The sequence below is a fragment of the Cervus canadensis genome, chromosome X (genome assembly GCF_019320065.1).
Source record: "Cervus canadensis isolate Bull #8, Minnesota chromosome X, ASM1932006v1, whole genome shotgun sequence".
NCBI lineage: Eukaryota > Metazoa > Chordata > Mammalia > Artiodactyla > Cervidae > Cervus > Cervus canadensis.
In genome coordinates, this window is record NC_057419.1 from 99,546,810 (window position 1) to 99,559,059 (window position 12,250).

At 35.7% G+C, this 12,250-nt stretch overlaps 1 protein-coding gene across 7 annotated transcripts in view; it reads right to left on the minus strand.

Moving 5' to 3' along the window:
• LOC122435824 (probable ATP-dependent RNA helicase DDX4) overlaps window positions 1–12,250 on the minus strand; it is an 87,720-nt gene that overhangs the window by 6,413 nt on the left and 69,057 nt on the right. For all 7 annotated transcript variants that reach the window (XM_043459906.1, XM_043459908.1, XM_043459905.1 and 4 more), the window contains 2 exons: window positions 11,104–11,270; window positions 6,734–6,879 (listed from right to left, as the gene is read on the minus strand). In XM_043459906.1, coding sequence (XP_043315841.1) covers window positions 6,734–6,879; window positions 11,104–11,270 — 313 coding nt within the window. The remainder of the gene's footprint in view (window positions 1–6,733; window positions 6,880–11,103; window positions 11,271–12,250) is intronic.

Sequence of the window (12,250 nt, forward strand, 5' to 3'; positions counted from 1 at the left end):
ATCTGAAGATAATTTCCAGGATCTTTGGCTTTATGGTTAAGTTAAAACAGTAGACTATACTGAGTTAATTAAATTGATAATCACTGAATATTTAGGATAGAATTTGCTTGTTATTTTTCATATATTATAGAGAGGAAATATCTTTGAGTCATAATAAGGAAGATACTGAATTTTGCTACTTTAAGTGTAAAAGGATATGTGTGGTGTAGAAAGTAGGATAGAAAGTTCATGAGTTCTGGTAGTCAGCCTCAATGTCTCTGTATGGTATCTCTCAACTGTCCATCCCTACTTCTAGTTTTCTCTATGAAACAGAAGTGAACGTTGGTTAAAAGTAATAATTAACCTAAGTGGTCGAGACTATACTAGGAGTAATATTGACCAAGAAACATAAACTGTTTTTGCATTTATTTTTCAAGGAAAGAAAAAGCAAAATTTCCCTAAAGTTGCAGCTCTCAAAATTTTGGTCTATGACTCTTTTAAACTCAAAAAATTATCAACAATCCCAAAGAGTTTTAGCTACATGGGTTGTAACAACTAACATTTACCACCCTGAACACTAAAACCAAAAAAATTTTTAAATATTTACTGGAACATTCTGCATGTTAAAATAATTTTAGTATAATTATGAAAATTGTTTTTACCTCACAGACTTCTTGAGAGCATCTCAGGGAACCTGAGAAGGATTCATTTTGTCCTAAAGTGTCAGTTTGCTCCAGAATGTGAAAAATGCACAATGAAAGATAAAACTTGGAAACTGAATTTTATACCAGTTTATAATATGTGACTATTAAAAAAAAAAAGCTATGTGCTTGTCTTAAGTCACTTCAGTGGTGTCCGACTCTTTCCGACACCATCGACTGTAGCCAGCCAGGCAACTCTGTCCATGGGATTCTCCAGGCAAGAATACTACAGTGGGCTGCCATGTCCTCCTCCAGGGGGCATCTACGTGACCTAGGGATCACAACCGTCTCCTGCGTATCCTACACTGCAGGCTGATTCTTTACCACTGAGCCACCAGGAAAGCCCCCCAAAAAAAGAAAAAAAAAAAGGATGAAATATGTTAAAATGTTAACAAATTCAATCAATTTGCACGGAACTATTTCCTGATTTACTGTTTAATGCCTTTACTTACAATATGAAAGGTTCTTCTTTCTTCTTTCTCTTATAATCAGCCTATATAGCAGAGATTCTTTTGACTTTATTATGTCTTTGGTTGTTTAAAGAGAAAACGACCTTTATGAAAGAGCTATTGTTCTTTATAACCACGTTATCTTCTACTCTTATTTTTAAATGCTTTGTCACTTCAATTAAATTACTGCCTAAGAACTAAGTAATCTTACACTAGTAAAATGTTCAACTCTCTTCTGGCAACTTTTGATTTTGTCTTTTTTAAGATCAGCTATAAATTTACACCTAACAGAAGCAAAAGATATTAAGAAGAGGTGGCGAGAATACACAGAAGAACTGTACAAAAAAGATCTTCACGACCCAGATAATCACGATAGTGTGATCACTCACCTAGAGCCAGACATCCCGGAATGTGAAGTCAAGTGGGCCTTAGGAAGATTCACTACAAACAAAGCTAGTGGAGCTGGTGGAATTCCAGTTGAGCTATTTCAAATCCTGGAAGATGATGCTGTGAAAGTGCTGCACTCAACATGCCAGCAAATTTGGAAAACTCAGCAGTGGCCACAGGACTGGAAAAGGTCAGTTTTCATTCCAATCCCAAAGAAAGGCAACGCCAAAGAATGCTCAAACTACCGCACAATTGCACTCATCTCACATGCTAGTAAAGTAATGCTCAAAATTCTCCAAGCCAGGCTTCAGCAATACGTGAACCATGAATTTCCAGATGTTCAAGCTGGTTTTAGAAAAGGCAGAGGAAGCAGAGATCAAATTGCCAACATTCACTGGATCATCAAAAAAGCAAGAGTTTCAGAAAAACATCTATTTCTGCTTTATTGACTATGCCAAAGCCTTTGACTGCGTGGATCACAATAAACTGTGGAAAATTCTGAAAGAGATGGGAATACCAGACCACCTGACCTGCCTCTTGACAAATCTGTATGCAGGTCAGGAAGCAACAGTTAGAACTGGACATGGAACTACAGACTGGTTCCAAATAGGAAAAGGAGTATGTCATGACTGTATACTGGCACCCTGCTTATTTAACTTATATGCAGAGTACATCATGAGAAACACTGGGCTGGAGGAAGCACAGGCTGGAATCAAGATTGGCAGGAGAAATATCAATAACCTTAGATATGCAGGTGACACCACCCTTATGGCAGAAAATGAAGAAGAACTAAAGAGCCTCTTGGTGAAAGTGAAAGAGGAGAGTGTAAAATTGGCTTAAAGCTCAACATCCAGAAACTAAGATCATGGCATCTGGTCCCATCACTTCATGGCAAATAGATGGGGAAACAGTGGAAGCAGTGGCTGCTGACTTTATTTTTCTGGGCTCCAAAATCACTGCAGATGGTGACTGCAGCCATGAAATTAAGAGACGCTTACTCCTTGGAAGGAAAGTTATGACCAACCTAGATAGCTTATTAAAAAGCAGAGACATTCCTTTGTCAACAAAGTCCGTCTAGTCAAGGCTATGATTTCTCCAGTGGTCATGTATGGATGTGAGAGTTGGACTGTGAAGAAAGCTGAGCACCGAAGAATTGATGCTTTTGAACTGTGGTGTTGGAGAAGACTCTTGAGAGTCCCTTGGACTGCAAGGAGATCCAACCAGTCCATCCTAAAGGAGGTCAGTCCTGGGTGTTCATTGGTAGGACTGATGTTGAAGCTGAAACTCAATTACTCTGGCCACCTGATGTGAAGAGCTGACTCATTTGAAAAGACCCTGATGCTGGGAAGGATTGGGGGCAGGAGGAGAAGGGGACAACAGAGGATGAGATGGTTGGATGGCATCACCAACTCAATGGACATGAGTTTGGGTAAGCTCCGGGAGTTGGTGATGGACAGAGAGGCCTGGCGTGCTGCGCTTCATGGGGTCACAAAGAGTCGGACATGACTGAACAACTGAACTGAACTGATAAATTTAGAAGAAGAAATCTGCCTAAAGTACTCCTGAGATTTCTCAGAGAACCCCAGGGAAAAGATAGGCTTTTTATTTCACCATATAAAATAAAAGAGAAGCTAATAAATAATTAAGCTTGTATAGCATGCTATTACTTTTGAAGAGTTGTGTGGTAAGAACTGTTGTATCAGAAGACATTAAGCTTTCCCGAGGTTGAAATGCATAGGTAAAATGTTATTCATACATTTCAAAACTGTTTACTTCATGAGAAGTCCCTAGAATTATGTAAATTCCCTTGCTGCTCATAATATTGTTTTTAAAGTTCAGGAGAAACACTGACCAAGACACTTATGAAACAACTCTAAATAGGTTTTCTGTATATTTCAGAGGTACACTGCCCCATACAACCAAATTTCTTTGTCTGTAGCATTATTCTTATTTTCAGCCTTCGTCAGATCTTCTGTATTTAACAATAATCACTAATAACTTAACCACAATCATTCTCTGTCAACTACAGACAGTTTCTGTTTTGTTCTGATGCTTGTCCAAAGACTTTCTATAAACCAGAGAGTTTCTATCACCAGTGAAGAAGAACAGACTCCAAGTCTTCTGGGAAAGCACTGTTTCAGGCACTTCAAACTATTGATACCTCAAGGTGAGAAGGCTGCAAACTGACATTCTGACAACTTGCAAAGATCACTGGATTGAGGATAATTTCTAGAACTGTTTATAGTCTAAAAGTAGATAGAATCTGATGACAGATTCAATGAAACAAGAATCAATTACATTAAAAATCTGGGGAAATTTAGAAGAGAGGAATTCACTTAAATTTCTAGGTTCAGCAAATGGTATATGAAAAGTATCTTAGACTTAGTTTCCTATTCTTCAGAGACCTTTACAACTTCAATCTCAGATTTCTTATGAAAACTATCTAGAAGTTAATTTTGTGACTTTCAGAGTTGTTCAATATTGTACGGTTCTAGATTTGCGAAACAAACTCGAAGAGGCCTTTCTTATGGAACAGTCTTGCTGCACTGTTTGAAAATAGGCCAAACATAATGAGACCAGCCTTTCTTGTGATCAAGAATAATCTGAGATTATTGTGACTATGTAGGAATACAGGTTGTCAGAAAAAAGTGTTGAAGACTCTGAAACGAGCAAAGCTGATACTGATCAGCATACCCTTCAAGGTTGTCTGTACCTTTTACTACCTTTGTTTTATACCTCTACTGCAACTGAGAGCAATGCAAATGATTCTTATTGATAAAAATACAAATGAAAATCTTCCCTCAAATGTAACAGATTATTAAACTTTGTGGATATTGATCAATTTTACATCTATTTATAAATTCATCTTAGTCTTCCTGATATCCTACACATAAATGTGTTCTTTGAATTCTCCCCTGAACTGGCTATAACATCTTACTAGTTCCCTTTGTAATTAATGAGTCCACTAACATCTATGAAACCTGTTCATTTAAAATTATGAAAAAGGCAGTTGGTAACCTAGATAGCATATTAAAAAGCAGAGACATTACATTGCCAACAATGTCTAGTCAAGGCTATGGTTTTTCCAGTGGTCATGTATGGATGTGAGAGTTGGACTATAAAGAAAACTGAGCACTGAAGAATTGATTCTTTTGAACTGTGGTGTTGGAGAAGACTCTTGAGAGTCCCTTGGACTGCAAGGAGATCCAACCAGTCCATCCTAAAGGAGATCAGCCCTGGGTGTTCTTTGGAAGGACTGATGCTGAAGCTGAAGCTCCAATAATTTGGCCACCTCATGCAAAGAGTTGACTCACTGGAAAAGACCCTGATGCTGGGAGGGATGGGGGGCAGGGGGAGAAGGGATCACAGAGGATGAGATGGCTGGACGGCATCACCGAGTCGACGGACATGAGTTTGAGTGAACTCTGGGAGTTGGTGATGGACAGGGAGGCCTGGCGTGCTGCGGTTCACGGGGTCGCAGAGTCGGACACGACTGAGCGACTGAACTGAACTGAACTGAACTGATACTACTATGAAATAATTAAACCCATACATTTTAAAAGCAGAAGAGGAAAGCTACCTGATTTAAGTTAATGATTAGAAAAAGAGATAAATTTATATGAACAAAAACATATAAAATATGATATACAGCATAACATTTCTATGCAAAGTAAAAAGAAACCAAGAATAATAAATTATGAACTATAAAACATTTACCCTTTCAAATAATATAGAAGTATACCAATAGTGCTTACATGCTGACCTCAAAGGTTTCCCAAAGGGAAACCAGCACTTTTGAAACACTATCTTCAGCTGAATTATTCTCAAACTTCATTCCATAAATTCACATATAAAAAGTCTTAAGCACTTGTCTTCCCAGTGCACCAAAGTGCTCGGGGCTGGTGCACTGGGAAGGCCCAGAGGGATCGGGTGGAAAGGGAGGTGGAAGGGGGGATCAGGATGGGGAATACATGTAAATCCATGGCTGATTCATGTCAATGTATGGCAAAAAACCACTACAATATTGTAAAATAAATAGCCTCCGACTAATAAAATAAATGGAAAAAAAAGTCTTAAAGATAATTATACTACAAATGTGCTCTAACTTCAGCAAAACCATGTATTACTTATCTCCTGTTGCATTTGGAACTTCAATTTATACTGGGCATGTTATCTGACATCTCTGTATTTCAGTGCCCACAATCTTAAAATGATGACAAACCCCACCCTCAGAAGGTTGTTTTGTGGATTAAATGAGTGAACACATGTAAAACAATCAGAATAGTATATGGCCCACAGCAAATGTTATTTTGCATGCAACAGTATATGCTATGAAACATATCATGAAGTAAAACTAATAACATTTCTCAAACTCAAGATGAATATTTGGTTTTTAAAAGTTTTTTTTTATATAAAACTCAGAAAAAACTGAAGACTAGAAGCCTTTTAAAAGCATTTCTAAATCAACTTTTTCTTATTGTTGGAAATTAGACAGCTTCTTGCCTTTTTATTCCCCAGTCCTAACACTGACTTCAAACTGAAACAGACACTTAAAGTGGAGGATGAGGAGAAAGGATCCATATAATATATTTAGCCTGTGAGGCAACAAAAAATATTAAAATGGCCATATTATAAAATTTTATTTCTAGGCACAAACTAAAGCTATCTCAATCAAACAAAGAAATACAACTTTCCATATAAACTGGCTTTTTTGAAGGGAGGGATAGAGTTTCTCATTAACATTGTAAGGAATAGAATTAGACCTTTAAAGTCCCTTCTAGCTCCAAAAGTCTTTGACTATGTGAATACAGGAAGCCTTAGAGAGCAAAAACTGGGAATTAGAAATACAGCAAAGATAGTACTTTTAGTGGAGTAAATAGAGCTTGATGTAAAGCTTTCTATTTTCTAAAACAAGAACATATATATTTCTGCTGGAATAGTTTTTGGTCAAGCACTGTTAAAAGTCTCAAACTCCTCCTATTTTTTTTTTAACATTTATAGAGGAGAAAGGACTATGCTGCTGCTGCTAAGTCACGTCAGTCGCGTCCAACTCTGTGTGATCCCATAGACGAATCAAATCATAATAAACAGAACTTTAGAGGAAGAAGAAACAGTGAAAACTTATTTAACTCATGCCAAATAATCTTAAAGTCATTTCTAAAAGTAATTTTTGTAAAAATCAAAATCATGACAAAAGATAATCAACATAAGATATACCTATGTTTTGTAGAATTCCAACAAGTTTTTCTCTTTTTGAGTACTGGCCAACTTGAAGAATGGTCTGCTGAACATCTGTACATGCGCCACCCACTTGTCCAACGGCAACAAACAAATAATTTGACTTTAAAAACTTCCCAGCCAACCTTGAAAGACAAAAAGAGTATTCCTTAACTTATTCTCTTCTATTAATGCTAATAATATTCACTGAATTTCTCAAGTGTTACTTCAACATTTATAAGCCAGATTATAACAGTCATAATAAGAGATGGTAGATATTACATCATCCAAATATTACTTTCAAATATCATTGTAAAATGTTAGCATTTTTCAAAACATTTATTACAAATGAAAAAGTCTGTGTCAAATGATGGGTGAGTAAATTCAACTGGAAGCCCTGACCACACGAAACTATACAAAATGTGTATACAACAATAATAAAAAGTATGCTAAACTATCAGACTACAACAAGCAGGAATTTTTAAATTAAAGATTAAAATGCAAACCTACAGCAAAAATTCTGTTCTTCATTCATCACCTTCATATATGTTATTTAAAAGAGTTGTTCCCTGAAAATATGAGCTGTTAAATTAGTATACTCCAAATGAACTATAATATTCTGAGCAAACCAGATCGTAAGTCAATGCTTTTCACATCATGACACAGAAAATGATAATACCTGTTGAGCATAACTGGTGAAAAAAATGAGACCAGGTGAACAGACCAGGGGCTAGGCCACACCAAGCTGCAGATGCTCTCCCCAAAGTTTGAGGGTATCAGCATCCTGACACACACACGACTCACGGATAATATATCATGAAGAAGCCCTGCTTTAGATCACAGAAACATGGGGTGGGGAGAAGTGGAATTGCCAATTACAGAGCAAGTTTGGGAGGAAAAAGAGGAGGTCATGGAGCAGTCCTCCTCTCTCCTACATAGCAATTTCTTACTTTCTAGTTATCCCCCAGCATATCAAGAAAATAGTTCAAACTCTGCAGATCTAGAATCTTAATAAATCACTGCTGCTTCTTTTTCATCTGCTCTCTTACCATAAAAGAAAAACTTCTTGTTCATACACTACTTCTAGAGTCAAGAACCCTTTCATCCAGGCACAAACCTTGACATTATCTGAAATTCTTAATTATCAATCATCCTTTACACTCATTAAAATATATACTGAGTGCCTCATGTGAGGTATATGTGGTATAAGGTACTGTGTGTATAAAGATGAATATGATGGTCTCTGCCTGTGTTGCTCATATCAAACAGCATAAATATAGCTACATAAAAGCAATTACTATAATTTAAAATATTTTATTAAGTTTAATATTTACATGTTTTAATTATTCAATGCTTTACTACAGTAAGTTAGTGCTACAATAGTTAATATTGATTGGACCTTACTATATTACAAGAAAACTGCAAAGTGTTTTAAATAGCTTCTTTCAAAAGACAGAGGGTTCCTTTACAAGACAGGCAGGAAATGGATGAAATGATGTCTATTAATTCATGTCATGAATTAATGTCTACTGATTCATGTCAATGTAAGGCAAAAACCACTACAATATTGTAAAGTAATTAGCCTCCAACGAATAAAAATAAATGGAAAAAAACTAAAAAAATAAAAAGAACCATTAAAAATAATTTAAAAAAATAAACCTTTTTTAAAGTTTTTTTTTAAAAAAAGAGTCTTCAAGTTTAAAGCTTGATCTAAGGAAGCAGCAAGCAAGAACATGAAATAGGGATGACTAAGGAAAAGCACTCTATGCAGAAGGAAAGAAGAAATAAGGATAAATAATGAAGAGGAACAGAATTTGGCTTGCGTAGCCAATAGAAAATACTCTGAATAAACCAGAAAAACATCATTCCAAGGAATAAAGTGGCAAATGAGGCAAAAATTGTCACATATAAAAGCATTTAAAAGTTGGTTAGTCTGTGGAAATGGAAAGACATGGGAGAATTTATTTTCAATAAATGGTGATAAAATCAGACTTAGTTTTGCAATTTTAACAGCCCAAAAGTCAAACCACAGACGTATTAGAAAGCTACTATCAATGAGCAGAGGGGAACTGAAAGGGACCTAAAATAAGGTGGTAAACAGAGAAGAAACTAACAAATTTGCAATATTTTACAGGTAACTGCCAAGTTGAATACTTTTGAAGAGCAGAGTTAAAGGAATATGAGGGAGGAATCAACATGCTTCAAATGACTTTGGTTTTGAAAGACCTCGAAGCCAACAAGGAAAACTGGAAAGATAAAAAGAGGGAGTTGAAGAAGAGGTTCAGTTTTGTACCTGATGAACATGAGTTACTGGTAATTCATCGAAGAGGAAAAATAATCCTGAAGAGTTAAATCTAAAAGTCTGAAGCTGAGGAGAGAGATTAAGCATACAGGTAATAATCAGGCTGTTTTTTTTTTAAATATTAACTTATACAAGTTAATACACTAACTTATACAAGTTCTTCATGTATTTTGAATATTAACCCCTCATTGAACATATTGTTTACAAATATCTTCTCCCAATCAGTACACTGTCTTTGGGTTTCTTCATGATTTCTCTCATAGCGTAAGACAAACAACCCAATTTTTTTAAATGGGCAGAGGTCCTGAATAGACATTTTCCCAAATAAGATGTACAGATGGCCAATAGGCTCATGAAATGATGCTCAGTAACACAAATCATCAGGGAAATGCAAATCAAAACTACAATGAGATCTCACTGCACACCTATCAGAATGGCTATTATCAAAAAGACAAGAAATAACGAGGGTTGGCAAGATGTGGAGAAAAGAGAATCCACATGCACTGATGGTGGGAGCGTAAACTGGTACAGCCACTATAGAAAACAGAATGGGCATTTTTCAAAAAATTCAAAATAAAACTACCATAGGAAGCAATTCCACTGCTGAGTAGCTATCTGAAGAAAATGAAATCACTAAAATGAAAAGATACATGTTTCCCAATGTTCATAGCAGCATTATTATTTACAATAGACAAGATATGAAAACAACCTAAGTGTCCATCAACAGATGAATGGATAAAGAAGATGTGGTACACACACACACAATGGAATATTACTCAGCCATAGAAAATAATGAAAATTTTGCCATCTTCAATAACATGGATGAATCTGGAGGTTAATTATACTTAGTAAAATATGTCTGAAAAAAGCAAATACTGTATGGTTTCACTTGTAAGTGGAATCTAAAAAATAAAACGAAGGAACAAACATAACAAAACAAACAGACTCAGATATTGAGAATAAACCAATGGTCACCCAAAGGGAGGGGGCCAGGAGAGTAGTAAAAGAGGTGAAAAGGATTGAGTTACAAACTATGAGGTATAAAATAAGTTACAAAGACAGAATGTACAGCATAAGGAACATACTTCACATTTTATAACTTTGTATGGAATATATTTTATAAAATATCAAATTACTAAGTTGTACACTTGAAACTAATATAATATTGTAAGTCAACTATACTTCAATCAAAAAATTACAGGTATAAGTTTTGGGAGTGCATACAGGTAGAAATGCAAGCCAAGGATATGGATGCCACAATGGTTCAGGGAATATGCAGAATGCGAAAAATGGACTTCAGATGGAATAATAGGCAATTTATAACATTTAAAAGCAGATAGTAAAGCAATCATTCGGTAGGAACCAAAGATCTTTATGGAGTATGTGGGTCTGGGAACCAAGGGATACAAGCTAGAGTGGCCCATTTACCATCACTCCCAGTGACCCACATGGGAAATTGTGCTCACTGCACCAACTATAAGTATTGGAGGTCTTGGTTCCCAAAGGGAGAACAGTTCCACCAGAGAAAACAGGAGTTTTACTGAACTGTATAAGCTAGACCTGCTGTGTGGGTACTTCAGGTTCCCTCTTGCTAAGGGATTAGCAGGCAGAAAGAAGAGTCACCATTCTAGCAGGAATACGTCATGCGAACCTCAGAACTCACAGACCACACAGTGTATATATGATACTCAGGTATCTGTCAACAATTAGTACATACATTTTCTAACACAAGTTCAATTCCCCCAAACTCTATAATTTGGGGTCGAAGAGGGGGCACCACCATAAAAATAATTTCATTTAGTAAGCACTTACTAAATCCTGGCGAGGTGCTACGTGCTCTCATTTTCTCACTCACACAACCACATACACTCTAATATAAAGTGTGATGCTAATGCAAAGCCAGGAATTAAGGTAAGAAACAATGAAAAATATAGTAAACTTTTTAGAAATACTTTTACTTTTAAACTATCCATGTTATCATCTCTCAAGAATAAGATATTCACATTGTTTCTCCTGCTGTAAAAGCATTTTAGTACACAGCAGCCACTTCTAAGAAGAAAAAATTTACCTCTGAATTTCTTCTGGAAAAGTTGCACTGAACATAAGGGTCTGACGCTGTTCCTTTGACGACATTCCTGGGCAGGAAATTAACTTTTTCATCTCTGGTCCAAAACCCATATCCAGCATGCAATCAGCTTCATCCAAAACTAAGTATTTGACTTGTCTGAGACCAATCTTTTAGGATATTTTCAAGGGTTAGAGCAGAGAATGCATACTAGTTAGTACAGTAGTTGATATATTAAATGAAAATATTCTCATCAAGTCTAACTATTAATATATTCTCAAAGATGAAGATTAGAAATCAATGCATACAATGATGAGACCACTGTTATGGTTAGCTAGTAGTATTAGTGTTCATTTCATTTCTCAATTTTGTCTTATAAAACATTTCATAAAACTGAAAGAAACCAAAACATTTAGATCAGTATTACACAATAGACCTTTCTGTAATTACTTAAATATTCTATATCTTCAGTATTAGCCAGGGGCCATATGCAGCTATTAAGCACTTGAAATGTAGTTAGTGTGCCTGAAGAATGAACTTTTAATTTTATATCAGTTAAAATGTAAATATCCACATGTAGCTAGTGATTACTGTATTGGACAGCACACATCTAGATTCTATCATCTGATCAAGTCAGGCTATTTAGTGTAAGAAATAAAATTTCTTAACAGCATGACATTATCAAGTGGCCTATAACTGACAAATTTATTTCTAACTCCTTTAAACCCTTAATAAAACCCCGATTCTCTAACCACTCAGCAACAAGTGGAAAAGTTTTCTTACCTATCATGAATATTTAGTGCTAAAAACAGAAGCACATATTTGCAAAAAGAAAACAAGTGATTTTGTTACCCTATGGAAGATGGGAAACAAGGTGGGAAATCAAGGTGAATTTCTCTGGATACTCTTAATAAGTACCATAAGAAAAATTCCTTTCTGCAGAAAGAGCATATTTTTAATAATCCCTTTAAAGAACAGCCTTAAAAAGCAAATCAGGGTCATGAAAGTGAACTGAAAATACTGATACAGAGATGTAATAATGTGGTATGTGAATACTGAAAATAAATCGCCCTAAAATCGCTCTCCAAAGACAGAAACTTAACAATCCTGGATAATATCACTCTCACACTTAAAACAGGAGACACAATTA